Genomic DNA, 25,513 nt, shown 5'->3' on the forward strand with positions numbered 1-25,513 from the left:
CGGAGAAACCTGGTGTTGCGGGGAGGGGGCAGCGAGAGTGGTGATAATCTTTCAGTGTTTGCCGCCCCCCCCCCCAATTGTTACCCTATGTTGGCAACCAGATTGAAGAGCTACTCTTTAAAGTATCCTTGGATTGCATGTGCTCACCTAACACTTACAGGTTAACAACCTGGACAACTTGGATTTAATTCTCTTACGAAACTAGACTGCTGACTGGGCATTATGCATTCCTGTTAGGGGTTAGATATCTTGATTAACTGTGTCTGTGTGCATGTGCATGTGTATGTGTAGATTTATTTAAGGGGAAGAAGGGTTGCTTGGGAAATGCTGGCTTGGCCTGCTCTTCAGAGCCTGTTTCAAGGCAGGTTCACCAATGCTTGGCTGGTTAAATCTAGTTTGTGCAGCTTGTGTACTTTGTAGTACCAGCTATTGGTCCAAAGTTTCTTGGCTTAAGAAGCCGTGTAATTTTCGGTGCATACCGTGTGAGAAAGGGGTGGGGCAGCAGAAGCTTTTTATAGGGTTTCACCTAATAAACGTTAATTTTTTCAAATAAAGGTTAATTTTTGAAGTATTATTTTGAAGATTTAGCAGGAGAAGTAGAACATGTGTATCATATTTCTTTAAGTCTAACACATTTAAACTGATAGGGAAAGGGAGAGAACATTAAGTGATATTTTCCATTTTTTCCCCTCTTCAGTCAGAAACTGGTTCTTCAGCTTTGAGTGCCAATTAAGACCTGCTGTAATAAGTATTTCGCATTCCCTCCTGCTGCTTGGCTTCGGCGCGGTGTGGTGGAGGAGTGTTTAGTAGCTGAGCATGCACAGTTAAACAGCGAGAGAGCTGGTGTATAGTAAGGTCGGGGTGGCGTGGTATTTGGTTTGTATAATATCATGTCAGCACAATACTTAAATCACGCGGAACACATCCTGGAAAAGTGTTCGACAGGATGCCAGAAAGGCCATGGTAATGATAAGCTTCTGGTACCTCAGCAGGTTTTCGGTGCGTTTTGTTCCCGCTGCTGTTTTACTCTTTATTGTGGTTCTTTGAAACTATGCCACGTGAACATAAGGAATTGTATGCACTGTGTTTATTGGTTTTGTAGAAACCCCAGGATACTATGAACTTAGTAATTACATTGTTTTGTGGGTTATTGAGAGGGCATATTAAAAGTCAGTTGATAATAAAGTTTTCGTTAATTATTTTAACACTTCCAAGGTAATATTAAATGCAGTTCAGTCAAAATCAGAATCAAACATTACAACCAAAATCAGAATTACACAATAAAATGAGCTTTTGGTTTGCTTTGGTTTAGAAGGAAGTTTGGTTATAGCTGCTCTCCTTCCCCATCTTTTACTGACTATCTTCCTGCAAAACTCAAATACAGTTTTTAGTTTCTAGGTCTCATAATAAATTTAGCTCTTAATTACATATGTGTTTGTGCTCTTGACTCACTGCCTTTCTTGTCTTTTGTTTTCACTTTTGATATGTATTTAAAAATGATAGCTATAACCTTTTATGTCTGCTTACAGGTAACATGAGTTGATAGTTCATGATAAACCTTTGCTTCATTTTGGTTACTAAAGAAACTTACAACTCACTGAGATATTTACGAAGTGCTTTATGTTTTGTTTCTTTAGGACATGTCTCAGGAAGGCTATGGAACTAGGTCTCAACCTCCTCTGGCTCCTGGGAAACCGAATCACGAAGACTTGAACTTGATACAACAAGAAAGACCATCAAGTTTACCAGTAAGACATTAATGTGCTGATTTGGAAATGTCATGAGTTAAAGATTTTTAAAAAGAGCTGTTGTTTCTGTTTGTTTTACTTTACATTAAGGCTTAGGAGAGAAGTTCTAGATTTCAGATATATTTGTGGGGTTTTTTTGTTGTTGTTTTTTTTAGGGCTTCATTCTTAGGAGCTTTGTAGCCGTAGATTAGTTTATTTCATTTGTAGGTGTCTCTGAGTCTGATTGGAAGGTTTTATTTGGCTGCTGGATTGTGTGCAGAAAGGTATTTGTGTAGTGCAGCCTGATGCTTTCTGGTAGCGACACAGACCCGAGGGGGTCTTCATAAGAGTTCACGGTAAAGGAATTCCCACGAGGCAAGGGGAATAACTGATGAGATAAAGCATCCAGTGGTGGTTTGAATTCCTTCAAGAACTTTATGTAATGAGAAATCACCCAATCGTTTTCACCTGAAAGTATTTTAGTTTAAAATTGGAAAAAGCAGCTTATACACCAGCAAGTACTGTGTGGTAGCTGACATACATATTGATTAGAGTAGCGGCTGTATTACAGGGTATCATGTTGGTGCCCATAAATAGTTCATCTGTGCTTAATTTGCTTTTTTAATAAGCCTAATTTAAATGAGGTTTTCCTTATAAACTAAAAGAATACATCTGTGCAAAATTTTATATTTTCTTGTTAAAATGTTTTGGTTTGAAGAATTATTGTTATTGCTTAATCTCTGTTAAGAAATTTTATTTTTAAGGTGGGAGTTCAGGCTAACCATGATATTAAATATGTTTACATTAAGTAAGATTTACTATGTTGCTTCTTAACTTTTGAGAACAGCATTTGTAGTGAATGTTAGACATGACATTTGGCAGGCACACCCCTCCCACTTGCACCATACAAGCAGCCTTAGGGAAGACAGTAGGTGATGGCGGCAGGGTGCCCTGTGTCTTTGAATCTGACGCATGTGTTTCTGAAACCCAAATTTTACAGCTTTTATTTCTATGGTGGGTGAAGTTTATTGTGGTCATGATTTTAGTCACAGTGGAGTATTTATTGTGTAGTTATTTGGTTTTTGAAGGAATGAAAAGGTGATGGATTCTGTGTTTTATGCTGTAAGCCTTTTTCTTGAGCAGGTAAATCACAGCTTTGGAGAGCATGGGTGTGTGTGTGTGTGTGTGTGTGTGTGTGTGTGTGTGTGTGTGTGTGTGTGAACACTGTTGAGAAATGGAACATTTGCTGACTATTTGGAAATTGGCTCATGGTTTTAGGAATTTAAGTTGACTCCTGTTAAGCAGATGGACAGTGAGTTCCACGTTTCTTCCTCCCACCAGATTTTAAGTGTTTTTAGAGAAGCCTAACTGTAGGTTTGTCACTGGCTGTGACATACACTGATACACAGGTTGGAGGCTTTGTTGCATATTGATGCAGATGTTCTGTGTAGGTTAAGAACAGCTTGCAGTGTGCTGCTTTCTCCATGCCCGCTCTCGGGGCGGGGCTCCTCCGCCGCAGGGGAATGGGGAGTTGGCCTTGAGCTGACCGCGGCAGGGGGGATGAAGGCTGGGAGTTCCAGAAAACTGGCTGAAGAGGTCTGCTCCGGGATAGCGCTTTTTAAGTTCATTACTACTAGTACAGGAACTAAAAGTGTTTTAGGAAGTGAGTCCATATATTCATCGCTAGTTTAAATTTTTCTCAGTTGTCCTATTTGTATACATATCATATCATCTAGTGACTAGTTTTCTTCCTTTACCGTTTCCTTGCCTACTTCCCAAGAGAATTTAAGGTTGCTAGTAATATAAACTTTCTTATGAAGCTGTTAAAAAAGAAATGTGCTAATTGGTATTTTCTTTTTGTTTTTATAATTTACAGATAAATAAAATACTGATTTACTCAATAACATTTCAATAATCCTTTTTTTTAGAGAGCATTCAGGTTTTATAGTGAGTTTATAGAAGAACCTACCAGTCACTGAGTGAAGGAGAAGCTATATATAGATCAGCTGGTGCACATAATCCCCTGCCCCCATCTGTTAAGATGAAAATTGGTTTTATTTAAATGAATTGGGAGTACGCCACTTTTTCTTTCAGTGGGCTTTGTTAATGTAGAAAGTTTCTATATGAAGTTTACAAAATGTTTTTATTTATGTGGATGTTACATTGATATGTTGTACACAGTTAAGGTAATTATAGTTTGGGGGAAAGATTTGTTGGTATTCAGTGTGGCTCTAATACGACAGGTTTTTAGTGTTCCATTTGTTACTAAATATTTTAGTTCTCCAGCTGGCTCAGTGGATGGATACTATGGTACTGTGAAATCTACTTTTTACCTATCTGAATTTTCTACGGAGTCTTTGGTAGACTTATGCTGTGTTTTTTCTTTTCAAGTATCAATATATAAATTTTTCTTTTGACTTAAGGTAAAAGACAATTCGTCATATTTGTAATCTCTAGTTTTGTAATTTGGAACTAAGAAAATTGTGGTTTTACCTGTACATTTAAAAAATGTGCGGTAGTGATTCTAATGGATGATTAGTAAGTCTTATTTGTTACATACGTGGCTACGAGGGGGCGCCTTCCCAGGTGCTTACTGCTTCATCGTTTTGCTTATGTTGAGAGAGATTGTGTAATATTTTTCTGCGTACGTGGTATTCTCTTCAGCATGTGTTTGTTGCACAGTTAACTTTCCATTACAAGAAGTCAGGACCTTTCCAGCATCCTTATGCTAGATCTATAATTTGATGCCTTAGTACGTTGTCCTTTCACCATGGTTTGAACTGGCATTTGTCTATATTTGCATGTCATTAAATTCTTGGTGATCTTCAGTAGCTAGTGCAGTTGTTTCCCAGCCGACTTAGATCTTCAGATCATCCACATAAAGCAAATGACTGATAAATTAATACTTGTCCTCTTGTTGCCTTGAGGCCGTGACCAGTAATATTTGCTTTTCACTTAATGTACTCAGACCTAATCTCAGAACAAATCTTCCCTAATGATGTCCATTTATTTCTATACCTCTTAATCATCCAACTTTGTCCCTGTTGAGATACATTAGCTTACATACCCTTTGTATTACCATTATTGACAAATCTTAGCATATTGCATGTGACGTAAAAATTAGTTTGAGCCTGGCCGGAGTGGCGCGGTTGGCTGGGCGCGTCCTGTGCCGCGAAGGGCTGCTGTTCGCTGCCCGCTCAGGGCCGTGCCTGGCTGCAGGTTTGAGCCCCGGTCGGGGCGCGTGCGGCGGGCAGCTGATGGATTTCCCTCTCTCTCCAGGCATGTCCTTGGGTGAGGATTAAGAGAAATTTAGTTTGGAGAACTCTGTCTCCTTGGAATATTTTCACTTAAAATTGGAGCATATTCTGTATTTTTTTCTACCTCTGATATTGATCTGAATTTAAGCCAGAATTTAAATGAAATAAACAGTGGAAGGTCTAAAAAAGGCTATAAACTTAACTCTTTTATTTTATAAACGTTGAGTATGTCTCAATTTACATTCTAAGATAACCCCCAAAATGTGCTTTAGTGCACTTCCTGTTGAGCCTTCTGTGATCTTTTCATCTCTTGTGGCATTCACTATTTTTCCTTTAATTGCAGCTATTTTTATAGCTGTCTTGGTCCCCATCAAACTAGGTTCTTTTTAGAGTGTTCATTATGTTTTATTCAGTAGTTATTTTCCTAATAGAATTTATGTAAAAACTTCTAAGTACATTCTTTCCCCAGCTTCAGAATGTTCCTGTCCCTGCTCACGGGACCTTTTCCCAGGTGCTGAGCGGACACCAGGTGAGCCTGCCTCCTGTGCCGCAGGCCCGCGGGGGCCGGCGGGATGCGTGCTGCGTGCTGCAGGGGCCCTGTCTTACAGGCATTTTCCTTCATCGTAAAGTTGCAGTTGCATTTGCCTTGGGCCTTAAGCCTTAAGAGGAGAAGTGGGCACTTTGGGATAATGAAGCTAAAAGGAGCGTAGAAACATTCCTCCTTAGTCATGTATGTAATGGCAATTTCAGTAAATATAGTGCAGGTAGGCACGTTGTTAATAAAATATTTATAATTATGTACAAAGAAGTAAACAAACAAAAAAGGTTTGGTTTTTCCTTCCTCATCTAAGTGAACAGGGCCTCCTCCAGGGGTCTGGAGAGCTGCTGAGTGGCCCCCGGTTCAGAAGGGCCACCTGCTGTGCCTCCTTTCTCAGGAGGCCGCCGTGGGTGTTGCCCACAGGCCCTTCCTCTGCTTCCTGAGGTCGGAGCGTGGTCTGTCATATTCCGAGAGCCTCTGAAAGGGCCACCAGGTCATTAAAAGCCTCTCTGTGACCCTTTCTTGCTTAAGTAGGAAATATTTAAAGAGGTTGAGATTAAAAGGACTTGCTCCTTCTTAGTTTAGTTAAAAAACCCTTATTGTCCTATGGAATTATGCTTATGGCAATTTTGCTGAGTTTGTAATTAGAAGGAAATATTGAGGTTTGGATAAAAACGTATGTTTTTTGGCCCTTTGTGAAAGGAAGGAGGTAGTAAGTGCTGGTTGTTCTTTGAAATAGAGGGTGTTAAACAGGATATTGGAAGCCTAGAAAAGAATGGTTGGAAAATGTTATTCTGAAGAATATTCTTTTTTGGGTTAGGTATTAGCAGCAGAGCATACAATGATCCACCTTGGCTGAAAAAAAATACTCAGTGTGTTCTGTTTTTTTAGTCTTTAATGACAGTTATGTTGGGTAGGGGTAAAGGTCATGTACTTTGGAAGCATGTATGAGTATTGATGATATGTTAATAGGGACATTTTAAGTGTATAGGTTTGATAATACAGTTCCTGTGAACAGTTGAAAACTATTGGGAAAAGCTAAGTGAAGTGTTTTTAATTGGGTTTGGCTTTTTACTGTGTTCTTACCCCAACTAGAAATACAAATTTTGAAGATGCTCTTAACCTGTTAGTTGGTAAATTCCTTCAAAAGTTAAAATCTACCAGGTAAGAATTAGATTATGGTTGCTGAATGAACTCTTTCCAGACTCTTCAATTTTGTATGTTGAGCTTGATTTAAATGGTTGTCATTAAAAGGTTCAGAGTGTGGCCATCTTTGTTGATTGATCCTTCTCAAGTCATTCTGAACATTTAAAAAATTGTAAGTTAATAATAGAGAAACTTACCCATTGTCACCTTACCTCAGTGTTCAAGCATTGATGATGTCTGTATGCAGCTGAGGACATAGCTGCTGCTACCGGTATCCTCAGGGTGTTACTAGAATAGGTTGAATTCAGAGTCCAGGAACTGTGAGTACTGTGGACAGAGCAGAAGTTCTCCGAAAGACGGTGCCTGGTCAGGGACTCAGAGTGTCTGCAGAGGCAGCTAATCTGGCATAGTCTTAACACTGGAGGTACGGGCACATTTTGATATCGTGGAGTCTTCAGCAGAACACACAGTATTTCCCTTTCTTACCTAGGATTTACCATGACCTTAAATGTAATTTTAGTCACTGGCCTCTTCACTATGGAAACATCAGTTCTTTTTGGATTAAGTTGACACAGACATGTAAAGACCTTACCTGAAAGTCATAATTTAGGAAAAGTGATAGTGACTCTGACAAATGTTCTGTTTCCGGCATGATTATTTCTTTAAGATGAGGTCTTTAATTTTGCCCCCATAATATTTTTGTGGTGTTCTCGGTCATTTCGAAAGAGGGTAAATTTGAACTTGAACAAGGTAAGAAATCGTAGGGAGTGGGAAGGTGTGTCTCCCTCTTTCAGAAAAGTCTTCCCCTTAGATACTTGTTCTGTAAATGAGTATTCAGTAACACCTCACCAGTTTGGATTTCTTCCAGGTAAAAGCAGGCTACATAAATGGAAAGTTTGAATAAATTAATATTTAAAAAGGACTATAGTTTGCTTTTAAATAACTCCAATGTTTGTGTGCAAAGTGTTTCTAAATTGAGATCTTCAGTCCTGTTGAATGAAATAAATGGATAATTCTAAATTCATTATAGCTGAGATGTTTGCTTAGTGGCAATGCGTTATTTTTAAAAATTTATTTAGTTTTTAAGAACACATCTGTAACTAAGTATACACCCTGCAAAGTTTTTCACATAATATTCTGAAGATTTCCATTTAAAATATGGGGGAAATGAATTTCAACCCATTTTATGGGACTGTCAATTCCAAAAAAAAATTCATGAAGGAGTACTGTAAAAAATAGGCACTGGACAAAGTTGAAAATAAGAGAGGCTGAAACATAACTGATTTGCAGGATATTGGTTTTGATAATAGAAGGATAGCTATCACCCGTAGTTGATAAATGAGGCCCTTTAAGCTATGGTAAATGCAATGTTCCTGGCTGATGGAAAAGGAGGCCTGCAGATTTTGCCATAACGAGTGAGTGACTGGAAGGTTTTGACCCAGTTTGCTGCTCTGACCTTCCCGAGGCCATGGAGCCTTCTCTGTGGCCCGTAGGCCGGGCTGCATGCAGCTTCCAGTCTGTTAGCTGCAGAAGCACCTGGACAGGAGCCTCTCTGAGCACAGGGCTCTCTGCTTACAAGGGACAGCCAGTGCTGGCTCTCTTAGTGTAAACCACAAAATGTAGTGTGTGGGAGGATTTTTCACGTCTGGGTGGGGGCTTGGCTGGGAGAATTTGTCAGCAGCGTAGTTCCTTTACACTTTAACTTTAGTTTTTTAAAGCAGGAATGAAAAACAACTGATGTTCAGGGGTAGTTTTTCTGGTTCTAACCTGCTGTTTCTGTTTCTGCCAACAGCAGTTCTTGGTGTGCTGAGCTAGGAGCTAGGGAGCCTCCTTCCCCTCCCCGAGAGGCCCTACCCTTCATGGGTGTCTGGGGGTGTCAGGGGGTTTCCTCCAGATGACACAAGCATGGCCATTATAAGGCCTTTAGTGCATTTATTTTATATTACCCAAGTTAGGTGGGAAATAGATCTTAATTTACGATGGCCACTTCGTAGGTAACTGAAGGCGCACATCTGTTTTATATAACGAGAGATATATAACCAGCAGGAGCTCATAGTAGCATCTGTGGACTGGTTAATTGCGTTTATTTTTCTTTGGACTGGAAGTAACTGTTTTTAATATTAACTGTCAGTTGAGGAGCTCAGAGGCCATTGAAAGCAAACTGGTAGACTAAAAATTTCAAGATCTATGGAACAGTTAGTGCTTCAGAATATGCAGTGTCTGTCTCATGGAGGATGCTGGGTGTCTCCCCAAGGAGGCGACCATTGGGGTTCACCAGAGAGGAGCAGAAGGAGGAATAAACATTTATGCAGCAGTCCCACATCTGGGAGTACGTACTAAGAAAACAGATTTGTAAATAAATCCATAAAAATATTTAAAGCAGATTTATTCTGAGTTTATAACCTGTAAACATCCACATGTTCAACCACTGAAGAGTATTTAAGAAAAGTTTGTTATGTTGATTCAATAGTCTGACCATTTTTGACCTATAAATGGCAATTTCACATCATGTAACCCAGTGGACTTTGAAGCTCATGAAAGTTATCCCATTGAAAATAGGAGAAAATCTGTGAAGACTATCCATAAAAATAGAGAAAAGAACTCATGAAATAATGGCAGGTGAAATACAAAGAACAAAAATTTCACGTGTAATATAAATTCAGGCATGTAAAATATGTTTCCATATTGACAGAGAACAAAAAGAAAACAGAAATGAGAGTATTGTAGTAGAAAAGCAGAAGCAACAGAAATATTAAATACCTGCTCATGTTTTATTTATATGTATGTGTGTGTATAAATATGTATGTATACATGCACACGTGTATATATAAATTTAAAGTGTGATGAACCAAGGTGATATTAAATTATAACCAGAACCTTTTAAAATGGTTTAATAGGTTATCTAAAATATTCTTTTTCATCTAAGTCTGAAAGAAACATATCAACCTGTACCTCCAGGGGGGAAAGGAAATCCACTGATTTGATTCTTAAATAGAAATATCAAATAGCAGCCAACCGAAAGGGGGTGGTTTGCATGCTCCGAAGCTGTGAGCTTTAGGAGGAAAGGTCCTAGGACACATATTTATTCCTGCTGTGGTCACAGTATCTGAATTCAAGATGTGATGTGCTTAATTACACCTGAAATAGCTTTGAAATAGATTTAGGGGATACTTAATTTTTTGTTCTTGGGTCTTTGGCAAGAATTCCAATTGTGTCGCCTCTTCTGGACCTGGTTTCTGACTGACAGAGTCTAGGTGGAAACATCAACTTAATGTGGTACTGGTTCCAATAGGGACTGCTGGTGCACATAGTCAGAATTGGATTGTAATAGGCTCCTGGGTGTGTGTGGGAGCATCTCAGGGTATCTCTTAGAGTTGTATGAGTCAGGATAGGTATTCCATAGTAACAAAGAGCCCTTCGATCTCAGAGGCTTAAAACAACAAAGGTATATTCTTTGTTCTTGTTGCATGGACAACATAGTTTGGCAGAGGGAGTTAACTAAGGAATCAGATGAACAGAGCAGCCAGTCACTGTCCCGGAGAGAAAACAGCTCTCCGGAGGGTCTTTCACTGGTCTAGAAGCAATTCTTTACTCATAATTCTCTTGCAGAATTAGTCACAAAGCCCCACCAATCATAAGGGTGCAGGAAGTGCAGCCCTACTGTGTGCTGGGAAGGCAGAGAGCCGGAAATGCTGAACAAACATTAATGACTACCACAAGGCTTCTTCCTGCATTGTCTATTTTTAACAGAGGCATGAGATACTGAGGTATGATGCTAGAAGTGCCTTCAAATGCCATCTGTGAAAAACAAAAAACCCCTGTCACCTTAGGAGAGGAAGTAAATACATGTAGAGAAGGTTCTTACCTGAGAGCAACATTTTCCGTTTTTCCCTCACAATGTGGGATTTTAGAGGCGTCTCTCTCGTTCTCATCTTTTTCTTTTGCCTTCTCTAAATTGTTGTAAAATAGCTGAATGGTCTTGTTTTCCTTTGTTTGGGTCAAGAAATTTTAGCTGAAAATTGTTACTGTGTGAAAGAAGATTATTGACTCAACAAGCCTTCAATTTTCCATGAATAACACTCCCACCCCCTGGCTCCAGGAACACGCCGTGCACGCATTCTATTTTAAAATACAGACTGTAATTTAAAACAGGCAGTCGATGCCCCACTGAACTTTGTTTAAGCCTGGAATGAAAGGGGAAAAAGCTTTAAGCCACAAAAAAGTGACTAAGCTTTCTCAACCACTTTTCTTCCTAATGCAGTCTATTAAAAAAATGCTTCCAGGTATATTGTTGTTTCTTTCCACAGGACCTAATTTTATCCACTTCTAGATTGTGACGTGTGCATCTCTTCACTTTATTTCATTGGGCTGTTGTCGGAATTTTTTGGTGTTCAGAGTAGAGCTCATTGCAGTGGAGTCTGTGTGCACGGATTTGTGTGTATTGTCCACAGTCAGTGTGCAGGAAAACACGAACTCTGAAGTTAAACATAAATTTCACTGGCCGGCGTGGCTCAGTGCTTGGAGTGTTGGCCTAAGGACCAAGGGGTCTTGGGTTCATTTCCGGTCAAAGGTGTGTGCCTGGGTTTAGGGTTCGATCCTTGGCCTTGGTTGGGGCACAGGTGGGAGGCAGCCGATGGATGTGTCTCTCTCATGTCGATGTTTCTCTCCTCCCTCCCACTCTCTCTAAAATACATACATACATTTTAGCACTCACTGATTGATAGCTATTTTTTTGGTTTTCTTGATTTAATAGTTCCTGATTGTTAGACTGGAATGACATAAATATTTAACTGTGACATGATTTACTGTCAGATCTTTATAAACATGATTAGATGGAAGTAGTTTATAGCACTTGCCTTTTGTTCCTCCTCACGAAAATGAACAGCTTAAAATGCTCGCAGGGAAGGAACGATGGCTTTGTTTTGATAAAATAACACATTTGACCTGGAGAGCTGTTCTCACGATGGTTCTGAGCGGTAAACAGGGCTGTCCGGCTAAGGTTCTGGCCTTGAAGCCGTTCATGTGATTGCCCAGGAACGCTCGTGTCCTCCTCTGAAAAGAATGTTGAGTTAACAATCTCAGAGCATGTTGAGACTCCTAAACGTTATGTTAAGGGCCTTTGTTAGTGTGTAAGAAAAAAGCACTGATAAAAATGAACTCTGCTTTTAGGAGGAAGTTGAATGAGAGAAGTGCAGCCAGCTGGAGACCTTTGGTAATGGCTCATGTACGCCCTTGGTGGTTTCCCGTTCTTGGGGGCCGTTTGCTTTTGAACATATGTAGGGATCTGGGGTTGCCTAAGCGAGTACATAGCCTTATTGTGTAGGCCGTGGGAGAGCCGCGGGCCTTCCTGTGGACTCTCTCTGGCACCCGGGAGATTACAGAACTCCCCTCAGTTTGGAGGTCTTATGTATTTGAGATGTATTTGAGGGTAGGGAAGTCTAGGCAGAAGGAGAAAGGTCATGTGAAAAGTTGGGAAGTATACTTGACCCATGAACAATGTGGGGTTAGGGGCACCTGTGCAATCAACAATTCGTTTATAACTTTTGATTCCCCCAAAACTTAACTAATAGCTTACTATTGACTGGAAGCCTTACCAATAACATAAACAGTTGATTGACATATATTTTGTATGTTATATGTATTATGTACTGTTGTATTATTACAATGAAATAAGCTAGAGAAAAGAAAAATGTTAAGAAAACCCTAAGGAAGAGCACATACATTTATAGTACAGTATGAGTTTTTGAAAAATTGTCACATATAGGTGGGCCCACACAGTTCAAACCCATGCTGTTCAGGGGTCAGCTGTCCATATGCCAGGTGTCTTTATGACCACCTGGTAAAGTGGGAGGTAGAAAAGACAAGCGAATAAGGAAGGAGCAGGACAATGAAATCTTGTCTTTTACACCTTTCCCACTGCCCCAGCGGAAACCCAGTGGAGACAATTTTCTCAACAAAGATGGTCATGCAGCCTCGGTTTTAATTTCATGCTGGTGGAAGGAATACTCCAGGTTTACTTTGTATACTGTAAAGTAACTGAGTAACTTTATGCTTTTTAAACTGAGATTAACCACGAGTGGAAATACTAGCAACCCAGAGACATGAAAACCACCATTTGTTTTAATGAACTGAAGCCAGTTTCATGAGTAATGTCCCCTGCGTTTCTACATTTGTGTGTCTTGTCTTTGTTTTTGAAGCTCACTGGCTTGATTTGGGTGGAGTGGTATGTCACAGGTCTCTTTTGTTATTTTACTCCTCTTTCTGTCACAGATTGGAGTGCATTGAGGCAGTGGTGTAAGCTATACCAGATGCACACCTTAGTCTTCTCAGAGTAGTCCAGAACGAGTGAGCCCGGTGACCACTGAGGGACAGGGCAGCAAGGCAGTGCCCAGTCCCCATCTGTAACTTGTACCCGGTACTAATGCTCTTTCTAAAGATTTTCTGGTGTAAGTAAGGATCTTAATTAGTCTTTATTTTTCGTTGGGTATTGGTGGTTGAGTTCCATGAGATAGTGGACACCTTCTGATGACCCCAAATATATGTGGTTGGTCTTTTGTAATTATCTGTGTCTGGAGAAACTTTGGCTCCAAAATAGTAACATTTATTTTATATATATATAATAACTTATTGGACTCCCTCTTAAAAAGCCTTGTTTTACATAATGAAAATTTCAGTTAACACTGGAAACTACTAGTAAAAGAAGACTAAATATGCCCAGAGTAAGAGTCTTAGAGAATATCCTAGGTGTGAGGTGCATGAACTTTAAAGACAGGACTTTGTGCCATCTGTTTGCCTGCTCAATTCAATGCCAGATCCCATCCTGTTTATCTATTTTTGATGTTTGGGACTTTCAGGTTACCAAGATGAGGGAATTGTACCATGCTTTTACTTTATGCAAAGCCTTCATTTTCAAAACACCTTCATTATCACCTGGAGGCAGGGAGACAACTTTAGAGGGCATTATATTATCTCACAGTTGAGGGTGAGTCACATTAATAAAAGGTGCTGGCGGTGAGAATGCAGAAGGAAAAAATTGTTGAAACAGTGGGAGGGATGAATGATAGATGCTTTTAAGGTTTTTAAGCTGATTAACCTGGAAGTGTGGTGCTATTGGTGACAAACAGGAAAATTGGTGGTAGGAGTTGGTTTAGGGAGAAAGGAATATGTAGAGATTTTATGAGATTAAAAAGCAAGTCCTTCAGCCCAAGTGCCCATCAGTAGATGAGTGAATAAAAAAGCTGTGGGACATTTACACCACAGAATACTATGCAGCTGTCCTTTGGGACAGTGTGGGTGGACCTGGAGAGTATTATGCTAAGTGAAATAAGCCAGGCAGAGAAAGACAAACACCACATGATCTCACTTATATGTGGAATCTAAAGAACTTATTAAACTGATAAACAAAATAGATTCAGTAACATGGAAGCATGGATCAGATTGACGAATCTCAGAGGGAAGGTGGTTGGGGTTGGGGAGAGATTAATCAAAGAATTTACATGCATGTATGCATAAGCCATGGACACAGACAATAGTGTGGTGAGGGACGGGGGAGGGGATGGGGGTAGAGTGGAAGGGGCCAATGGGGAGAAAAAGGGACATCTGTAATATTTTGAACAATAAAAATAATAATAATAAAAAAATAAAAAATAAGAATTACTCAATGAGCTGTTAATGGAAACCTTAAAAACAAAAAAGCAAGTCCTGAATAACTGTGCTTGAATTCTAAAACTCCTAAAAGAAAGCAACTCATTTTTTGCTACTAAAGCCTTCTTTTTTGTATAGTTCTTGATAATAAGATGTAAAACATTGTCATAAATAGAAATTGATGTTGAGAAAATGATCTCATTGGCTATAACTTTACATTTCACTTAAATTTGTGGAGAGGATTTGAAGACTATTGTAGCAGTTTGTATAACCTTAGCAGATTGTACCTGAGTGTTTCTGACTCTAACTTGGAGTAAGACAAGAGTGTAGTCTAAAGAAATATATGAAACTATATGTAGTTCCAGTGGGATTCATGTCTGTTCTCATTCTGTTTGCTTTTAGGATAGCGTATCTTAGTATGTTCCTTTCCTTGGTTAGGGACAGGTTACTTTATATTGCTTTGTTGGTTGACTCTTGAATGATTTAGACGCTCTTGTTGTACCAGTACATTTTGGAGGAACATTCCTTACTTAAATTGATCTCATTTCTGAAACTTATTTTGAATTTATGTGTTTACGAGTCTATTATACAAATTTAATTTCTTTACTTTTTTTTTCTTTTTTGAAGGTCTGTGACAGTGGGAGGGGGTGGGGAATGTGGTTTTAACATGCTATTTTTGAAAGATACTCTCTTGATTTTGTAGAAATGGTTTACCCCTTTGAGTGCCATGATTTCCTCTGATACTGTTGAATCCCAGCGGAGAAAGTGGAGCCTCAGGGAGATTACCATGAACTCTGAAGGGATGCTCTCTTGTTTTTTAAAAATTAAGCCTCTCCCTGCCCCCTGTTTTTAAAGCACTGTCATTTCACTGCTTCTAGGAGCAAAGGTTTAATATTAATGAGTCCTTAAAATGTGTGTATTTTTACACATTTAATTTGATTCAGATTTTTAACCTCTAATTTCCAGATGTGAAAATAGAGACTTAGAAATGGCAGCAAATTTGCCTCGAAATTCAGCGGACATGGAGTTAGAGTCCACCTACAGCTCATTTCACCCGAGCAGCTGCCTGCCGGCACCTGCTCCTCAACTCCTGTGTCCTCGTAAACTTCAGTTGTCACACCAAGACTTTCTCTCCTTCTAAATTAAACTTTTTGCCAATTTTGGTTAAAATCATGAGTGTCCCTGAATAAATACAAATGTGTTCAATTTCCCCAAGTGTTTTTGCTGTTCATAGTTACTGCATTTATGTTTTCCTTACCTCGCATGCCTGCGTGTTGACATTCTCAATTAAGGCACAAGATTTCACTTCACACAGAAAAATTCAATTACATTTAACAATCATTTATTGATCACCTCCCTATTTTTAAGATTTTATATTAGATGTGGGAATAAAATAATAAAATTTGAATTACTTCCCTAACTTATTAGTGTTCTTTTCTGTACCACATTTCAGCGGTAAGAAATCAACAAGAAAACATACCTATATTCAGGATGCCTGTTATTTAAAACACTTTAACATATTCTCTCGTATTTAACCTTCAGAGAACCATCTGTAGAATCTGCAAAATTCATACTTTCAGCATGTGTCGTTTCACAGAAATGTTTTGTCCTTTTGCAGAAGTCCTGAGTATTTGAAAGTGTAAGAGCAGTGACGGCTTTCCCAGACCGTGCCAGCGTCTTACACAGACGCCAGGCGGCCTTCGGTCGTGTCCTGTCAGTGCCCTGGGTGTAGGGGAAGGCGCACCCCGCTGCCCAGCGCTTGGTCAACGCCTGGTCCGGTAGAGGAGCGATGATGCTAAGTTTCTTGAGTGACTTCATGAGGAATTTATTATTTTTGCAACTTTTTCCTGACTTAATTTTCATTTTCTATTTTTGTAGGGATGAAACAAGGTGTTAGAGTTCTCACCATCTTTGATACTATTCTGGTCCTTTTCGGGGGCCTCACATTTTGGAAGCTATCTAAATACGCACGTTACGGTTGGGGAGGCTCACCCACGTGCTGTCGGTCTCGCTTTACCGCCTGTGCCCGTCACCTTCGCCCCTTTGCACGAGGGCAGCGGGCGTAGGGCCGGCTGCAGGGCGAGCCCCCGCGACGCCCCGCAGCGCCCTGCCAGGCTGCCTGCCCTTCCCGGGCCGCAGGAGCGAGCGCCGCGGGCCCTTCTCTCCCTAACCCCCCTCACTCCGCTGGCGGACCCCACGCTGGGGACCTCCTTGGACTGCCAGTGTTGCGGTGCGTACCACCGGGACTCTTCTGCGTGCGTTTTGATTTTGTAGTCGTCCTTTTTATCTACCACGTAAGAGAAAAACATGAACATATGAAAACTACACTAACGTGCATCATAGTTAAAAACAGTTTCCCCAATATTATGCTGCAATTTTTGGTTTAAGTGCTGTAGATGAAATTATTGAGGGGAGAAATGGGGGTGGGGAGGAAGAGGCAGAAATTCTATAGGGTTCATTCCTCTCGTGGCTGACTAGTTATGAAAAAATACAGATGTATAGTTCACACGATTAAATTAACTTGACCATTCAAAAATACAATGTTGGCCACTAGTATACTCATCTGCACTCCCAACATTATTGTCACAGTTGGATAGTTAATTAACTAGCTGAGGTGGTTGGAGTTAACTTTTCTTGTGTTCTTTCCGACTGTGGTATTGTCAGTGAGTAGAGAAATCACATAAAGGCAGGCAGAAAAGAAAAACAAGGTGTAAGCAAAGACATGGATAGAAATCTTTGCTTGCAGTCAAGTCTGTTTAGATAAACTGCTTAGATTTGCAAAGAGTTTTCAGATTTCTGAGACATAAGCATATAGTGGCTGTCCAGGAAGAACCAGCTGAGACTGACAACACATCTTTAGTGGGAGATTGAAGGTGGTGAGTCAGGGAAAGTAAGATATTACTGCTAAGTTGTATATGGGGGGGTGCATAAATAATTCTGTTAATAAAGGAAATACACCTTTTGGGTTCTGCCTTTTTTCGTCGCAGGTGATTAGGTGATATTAAGTAAATATGCTGTTGTAAGTCAGGTGGTATTTGAGGGGGAAGCACCTTGTAAGTATCTTACCTGAGTGTTTTAGTGTTGCTCTTTTAGACAGTTGTGTTTATTGATATTTAAGCTATACATCCCAAATAGGGAACTTTGCAAATGGTTATTTAGTAAGTCAACCTATATTTAGCCAGCAGTGGTAGCTAGTGCAATGGTACCACACATTATAGAGGAAGTGAGTATGACTTTACAGTTGTAACTAGATTATGACATTTTGCTTTTACCAATATTTTATGGTAATATTATGCTGTGGCATTCTAATATAAGGTGTAACCCAGATACTGTATAACTTAGTGATCAGTATTTAGGAATATAGATTTCTTCATCTACAAAAGTGTCTAAAAACAACTTGGATCAGGTATTCTTTCAGCATGAGTCCCTATGAATTATAAATAAATTTTATTTTTAAATTTACCAACGACCACTTTTAACTGAAAGAATCCTGTTGTGACAGACCGTTTTCATTTCCTATGATGTTTTTATATGGAATTTATAACCTATGTGCTTCTAGAAAGGATTTGAGTTGACCTCCAGTAAAACATTTGTATAAACTAAGATGACTCAAAGTGGAATACTACTTAAGAAAAATGTTTTAGGAAGGGAGAAGCAAATGAACCATGATAATAGACTACCACAAGTAACTTAACTCCAGGCTGCGTTCCTGACACCAAGGTGGAGGGATCGAGGCCATGCAGTTAGCAACGTAAAGTGAAAAACTGTCAGTTCTTACGGAAAGGAAAACATAACTTCCTATGGAAAGAATATCACTCTTCTTCTATTATTTTATAAAAGAAATATAAAATATTCCTTGGAAAATGATGAATAACAGTGCAAAATTGTGGGCCTTCCAGTTTTTTTATGGTGTTAAAGAAGTTTTTTTGTGTTACTTGGGATGCTTATCCAGGGCCTAAATTAGGCATCCTATTAAATAGGTGAATGAATGGCAATGTAGTCTTTTACACACTTAACTGTCAAATTATAAACCCAACAATTCTGTCCAAAGGAGTAGCTTATTGAGCATGCTTCCATTTCATAGTAATTTTTAAAAGTAATTATTTTGTAAGCATAGTATATGTAGCAGGATGAAAAGTCATCTATCTAGTCGGGAAATAGTTCAATTGTAAAGAGAGTTCTCTTTTTAGTTCAGTTGTTGTTTTATTTTGAGGGGTAGGTGACAAATTTGTTTCATAGTTTGGCATTTCTCTGTTGTATGTTTTTATGGGAGAAGATTACTAATATTTGGGTTGTAAAATTTGGGCTCAAGATTAATTGGTGAGATAGGTTGATGGCCTAAATTTTACAATGCAGACATTCTACTAATGACTTAATAGTTACAACCGTGCCAGTTTATGTCGTGTGGCAAAATTTATGTGGTTTATTTTTGTTGTTCCTCTTGACTTGAGTACATTATAAAATTAGAGTTGTGTTCCTCATGAGAAGAGACAACCCGTCTAGCTCCTTTCAGGGCTTTAGCGAGAGGACCGCCAAAGCTGGTGATTCCCGGCCCCCCTCTTAAACACCCCCTCCCCCTTGGCCATGGAAGGAATTTAAGGCTGGTATATTTTGGTTGCTATGCCTTGTACTTTAGAGAGAGTGGGTATGGGCAGCAGGCCAGAGACCTAGTAGGGGGCAGGAGTTTGACACTAACTCGGATTTGAATCCACAACTGTCTCTTTTTTGTGGGGAAGGGGAACAGAATGTATCCTTCAGATGTGTGGAAAGGGGACTGCTGTATTTTGCCTCTATTATTGTAAGGGAATTGGACTTTTTAAAACCCCAAACCGTAAGAGACAATGCAACGAAAAGAACTTAACATATTTATTCTCATAAAACAACAACATTGTAGTAAAACTACCCCTGTTCATTTGTCAGCCACTCTAGTCATTTACAGCTTCCTTCCAGTAGAGCAGTCCTAGTAGCTTGGTAGCTCTCCTTGTAGAGAATCCTCAAAAAGATTTTTACATCAACATTTTGTGTTTCGTGACCTCTAGGAAACTTCCTTGCTCAGGATCTTGCGGCTCTCCCATACAAGGCTTGTGCTTTCAAAAACTGCTCAGCTGCGAAATCACGAAACAGCACTGTCTATGTCAGCTTGATTCATTTATGGGTATTTTTTTAAGACACAAAACCCTGTAAATTGGCAAATTGTTTTTCAGTATTTCCCTTCAGAGGCTTAAAGAAAAATCTTGAGTATGTTGGGATTAGATTGGGTAGTTGGAATAAAGCTCCAGAGTTTGGGTAGCTGCTCTCCTGTAGCTGAGCTGCACAATTCGATTTTGCTTCCTTAGCTGGCTGCTTGTGCTGGAAACAATTTTTGACAAATGCCAGAGTTTCACAAATGTAGGAGTAGCAGTTTCAGAGGTGGCTTTGAAAGTCCCTTGGAACAGCCATGCACATCTTCAGTTACTGTCAAGCTGAATGAGAAAGGGGCTGGTAGGAGCACTCTTTATTTTCTCCTGGGAGCAAGAAAAAAGGAAGGCGGTACTCTGTACCTTGTAATTTTAAAAAACAACAAAAAATCAGATCCCATTGAGAGTCTTTTTTGCTTAGTTTTTGTTTTACTTTACTGTCTCCCAGTGTGTTTGACTAATGTACATCTTCCCCCAGGAATATGAGAGCGTGTGGTACAGTCCGCCTCATAACCTTCCTGGATATTTTTATAATTTATCATCAGCTGACACCGCCGGGGTAGAATATTCTTACCACTCCCTCTGGCTGCTGGAAGTCTGAAATTACATCTTTGTCTTTGAAGTCAGGCATACTGTTAGCGTTGCTATGGTGACAGGGTGGGTAATGGAGTCCACAGATAGGAGATTGGTATTTAGCGTTTAAATGCTGCTGTACACAAGGCCTTGATTTTTAGAGTGGTTACTGAACTGTCCCCTTTTAGTAAATGTTTAAAAATTACATTTTTACATGGCCTTACTAGATTAATAGTCATGGTTTATTTCATTTTAACTTCAAGGATAAAAGCATTATTCCATTAAATGGGTAGCTTTTTTTCTCTTTTGGCTTATGCATTATTAACACAGGCTTTCCTGTTTTGCTTGTAACATTTTATAGGCTTTTTCAAACATGCAGTCAGATTTGCTCTGTTGCTCCTTTATTTTTTTGACTTAACCCATTATCAGCTTGATCTTGCACAATTCAGAAGAAACAAAGTTTTAAAAATAGGAACTAAGCTTTAAAAATACTAAAAAATGAAGTGTGTGTGTGTGAATTGAATTTCAGCAGTAACTTTATTTAAATTTTTTTTGTTTTAACTTTCTGTGTAGTCTCTCTTCTGTAGTATATCTTCACATGCCATATTAAAGGAAAGACTTTACTGTGGGTTATTTTGAAAAGTTTTAGTTAATGTAACTTTTGAAGTAATAGTCTCTTACTTTATTAAATCTGTTTGGTCTGAGACCGGTTACTTATACATATACATATGGTTTGTTGAATCTTAAAAGTTCACGTAATATATACATGTCCCTCTCTACCTGATATATGAATTACTTCTAAAATATTATTTTGAATGCCTTGTAATATGGAACTCTCCACTTCATAAAGTATTTTATTTCTGGTCATTTAAATTGTTAGGAAATTCTTCCTTCTATTAACGTGAAATGCTTTCTTGGATTGCGTTCTACTTCTGCCTTCTTAAACCGTACAAGATAAATCTAAATCCCTCTTCTGTAACATGACTGTTGAGATATTTGAAGATAGTTTTCAGTTTACCTGGGTTTTTACTTAGCTAACTAGTTCCTTTAACTATTTGCTGGTCCCTCTACCACTCTATTCCAAATTCTTTGATGAACATTTTGTATAAGCATTTCCAAATATAAATCCACAACTAAACTGAATACTCTGACGGTACTGCTGGTATAGATCCAGCCTGGTACCCCCTTATGTTCTCAACTGTCATGATGCTAGGGCAGGCTTTGTAGCAGCTGCGTCCCACTGACACTCTGATGGGAACTGATGGGACACTCTGATGTCCAGGGACATTGGCTGTTCCAGATCAGCGCAGTCCAGCAGAGCTTTCTGCAGTGGGAAATATTCCATATCTGTGTTGTCCAGCATGTTAGCTGCTCGCCGTATGTTGCTATATAGCACTTGAAATATGGCTGGTGTGAGCAACTGAGCTTTCGATTTTAATTGTGTTGCAGCTTGCACGTGCGTGTCGTGTGAGTCACTGATTTGCAGTGCGTTCCCAGCGAGCGTTTAAACGTCACTCATTCGCACGTGTGTAGGGAGGTTGAAGGCCAAGTATATTTGAGATGTGGGGTTTCTCTGGGGGTCGGCAGAGGTGGAAAACCAAGCTCAGCAGCGGGTGGCTGGCATCCAGGGCGCTTGAGTTCTCTGTGGAGCTGGGGAGCTGAGGTGCTTACGTGGCTCCGCTTCCTGTTGTTGGGCCTCCGGCTGCCTGTGTGCACTGGGAGTGGAGGTGGCTACCTGGAGGGCGTCTCCCCATGTCGCCGTCCCCCCCTGCACACCAGTGTCAGGGTCAGGGTCGGCGTCAGCGCTGAGGGGCCGGCCCGGGCACAGGTCGCGGGTCAGGCAGTGGCGTGGCCCCGGGAGCAGTGTGTCGCGTGCAGCGCAGGTCTGCTGTCCAGCCGGGCGGCCGTGAGTTGTGGCGCTAGGGCGTGGAGTGGAAACGGCGCCCCTCGTGGCATCTTCCTCTTAACTTAGGTGTCATATCTGAGAAGTAGCTTAGGGTTAAGCCTGTGGTGTAAATAATTTCCCTTGAATGCGTACAGATGGTGCCTACTGATATTTAGGGTTTTTCCCATGAGTCTCATAATTTCATAGTGAGCATGAGAGGAGGTGGGAATTTCAGGGCAACGTAGGAATTTTCAGACTGTTGACTTTTTAAGGCTGATTTCCCAGTTGGTGATGGAGGTGCAGCTGCAGAGAGTCTGGTGTCGAGTCCACATCGAGACCCATCCAGGTTCCCCAAGTGACTAGATTTCTGAGTTCGGTTAGGAATTTGCTTGCGGCACTGCCTTCCTTTTAGAGTTAAGAGCAGCCCCTTCATTCACTCTTTTAGTGTTCTGCATGCTTAGAATTTTCACAAGAACTATTTTACATTCAAATAATGGAGTTGGGTGGTTTGCATAGTGTGTTTCAGGATTTCGACTCGCTTGTCACCGCCCTCAGAACTCAACTTTGGTTCTTGTCTGTGTTCATTTCACCAGACGTTCCGTTTTCACAGTTGTGGTACAGCCAGTGTTTCCTGGCACCAAAAGGTTAAATATGGACTGTTTTCTTTATAGTCATCACCCCACACCTGGGAACATCATTGTATTTTTAAACTGTTACTACTCCCTTCCTTTAAGGAGGAAAAACACTAGGAATGAGTAATAGTAATGTTTCAATATTTGTTTGACCCTGTGGCAGACTGTGCATTTCAGCATCAAAAGTAGGTGGATGCGTTATCATTGCTGGTGGCTCTTCCCATCCAGTCTGTAAACCTGATTTGTTTTATTTAGTACGGGAGAAGGGGAATTGATGAATTCATTTTACTAAGCAATCTTGAGTCTTTGTAGTACATTCCCCGTTTGAGGAAAGATAAAGAAATGCAGAGTTTGTGAGAGTATGAAGCACTTTCGGCACATATATTTTGTTGTACTGTGTGTTTACCTATCTTGTGGGACATTTAAATGTTCTCCAGTGTCTTCATTAGCCAAAGAACACACATGCACAGCCCTTAGACACAGACGAGTATGGTGACAACCAGAGGGAAGGGGTGGCTGAGTGGAGGCGGACAGAGGAGGGAAAATGGAGACACCTGTGAGTGTCAACAAAAAACGTAAAGAAAAAGTAAAAAATAAATAAAAATTTTAAAATAAGTGTTCTTCAGTATTGTCAGTATTTCTTTTGAATAATCATTATTTTTAATTACAGTCCAGATTTCTCTTCTCCCCTCCCTAGCCCTCTTTTTGGAAAAGTCAGTAGTCTGGGTAATTTCTATTAGAAAAGCTCTGTCAGAACCAAGGAGGGGTTGTAGTCTGGTTAGTGAAGCAAAGCACATGTGACCGCATGCGGACCAGAACAGTAGGGGTCAGTTTACCAGTGAAGCGGCTTGTCAAGGTCAGTAAGGGAGAAGAGAGAAGCCTCCCCTTCTCCCAGCTTGGTTGTTGTCTGGAATTTTAAGTTAAGTAAAACCATTAATTGTGTATATGTTCCTCAAACTAAATACAAAACCCCAAAGACTCTCAGTGTCATACTTTTGTTGATAAGATCATGGAAGGTTATTAAATGAGTCTGTGGGACTTTGTGTAGGAAAGATGGGAGGCAAAATGGAATCCTTTCCTCTATGAGCAGGAATACTTGTGTTCTTCTTTTAATGGTTGGGTATAATATTCTGCTTTTTAGCCTATTTTTGTAAAGGGTGAAAGCATGAAAATGACCTTTACTTCACTCTGTTGAAAGGTCTTGCCTAATTTGAGTTGTGTGTTGTTGCAGACAACTTTAAGCCTATTAAAAGGTTGGATGCTGTGTCTTATTATCAAGATACTTTCAATACAATCTTCGCAGTTTACTAAAATTTTAAGAAAAGTCTTTAGACTAAAAGTGTAACAATTATAGAGTTGAGGTGTTGACTACATTGTCTGAGTTAGTTCTTTTTAAATATAGCATCAGTTTTAAAAATATGGATCTTCCTCATCTCCCGCAGTAAAAAAATGAATCATATTTAACGCTTTAGATTTCTCCTGCTACTGTTTTCTTTGCATATAGTTTAGTTGGGTAAGATCTGTGGGAGGGTAGTTAAAAGTGGGAAGTGATTTAACAGATACCTTTGAGGCACATGGCTATGAGGTTTTGTTTCTGCCTGGAAAGCACTGAGGTCTGAGCTTAGAATGGAGGTGGCTGTGTGGTGTGTGGGGGAGGAGGGAGTTAATAATGTTCTCTGCTGTGATAGCTCTTTTCTGATCTAAAAGTCCATTTAAAGAGAGGCCACTTTGGGTTCTTATGAAAAGCATTTTGTGTTCTGAAATCAGGATGGAAACAGCCTACTCCTTGAATGAGTTGAGTTGAAATGACTTTCTTGCCCCACATCCCACTCCTTCTTTTTTTAATTTTTAATTATTGACTTTTAGAGAGAAAGGGAGAGAGAGAGACAGACAGACAGACAGACAGACAATTCAAGATTGAAGCATTGATCTTCTGCCTCCTGCTGCCCCCTCTATGGGGATCCACCCGCAACCTGGACCTGTGCCATGACCAGTATTCCAACCGGCAACCCTCCTGTGCCTGGGATGACACCCAACCAACTCAGCCACACCAGCCAGGACCCATCCCTTTAATCCATTACTGGCGGATGAGAAGCCTTCAGACCGTGTATATTTCTCTGGTTTGCCCTGTGGCTGCCCACTTTCCTGGTTCAGTTTTCATTCAGAATTGTCTCTGAAGATCATCTACTTCTTGATTTACCTGAGAACACTGTGTTCATCCTAAACTAATGTGACTTATTTATAAAGCAGTATTTTATTTTCCTTTCCAATTCCTAAATTTCTTTGCTTAAAAATAAAGCAAGCCCTGGCCAGGTGGCTCAGTTGGTAGAGTGTTGTCCTCTACCAGAAAGGGTTGTGGGTTTGATTCCTGGTCAGGGCACACATACTTAGGCTGCGGGTTTGATCTCTGGTTGAGGCGGCCAATCGATGTTTCTCTGTCTCTTCCCCTTCCTCTCTCTCTAAAAATCAATGAAAACATGTCCTTGGGTGAGGAATAAAAAAAAAAGAGAAAAAGAAAAAATCAATAAAATAGATTTCTGTTTTCTGCTGGGGAATTGTGTTCTATGTGATGTGGTTTCTGTTTTTATGACACGTCCTTTATTGACTCATAGCACTTTCTCCAGTGCATGGACATAATGGAATAACTGTTTTTAAAATGATTTATCCTACATTACCAATGATTTGGTAGACAAAAATTATGTTTTCACTTGGTAATTATATTAGTTTAACCAGCAAGAAATAATGTACATAAACTGTTTTATTGGCAAAGTTTGCCCTTAAAAGTATTAGTTTTGTTTATGAACAATTGTTTTTATTGGTTGTATGAGTTTGGGTATGCATTCCTCTGAGTCAGTTTCTGTAGTGCAGCTATTTGCTAAAGCCTTAAAAATTAAAGTACCAGTTTCACGGCTTGTCTTTGCATTTATTTTCTGT

At 39.9% G+C, this 25,513-nt stretch overlaps 1 protein-coding gene across 2 annotated transcripts in view; it reads left to right on the forward strand.

Annotated features, from left to right (window-relative positions):
- Positions 1-25,513, forward strand: part of ARID1B (AT-rich interaction domain 1B) — a 349,992-nt gene that overhangs the window by 134,974 nt on the left and 189,505 nt on the right. For both annotated transcript variants that reach the window (XM_081139612.1, XM_081139613.1), the window contains exon 4: positions 1,638-1,748. In XM_081139612.1, the coding sequence (XP_080995738.1) occupies positions 1,638-1,748 (111 nt within the window). The remainder of the gene's footprint in view (positions 1-1,637; positions 1,749-25,513) is intronic.

The sequence above is a fragment of the Miniopterus schreibersii genome (assembly GCF_964146895.1).
Source record: "Miniopterus schreibersii genome assembly, chromosome: 6".
Lineage (NCBI taxonomy): Eukaryota > Metazoa > Chordata > Mammalia > Chiroptera > Miniopteridae > Miniopterus > Miniopterus schreibersii.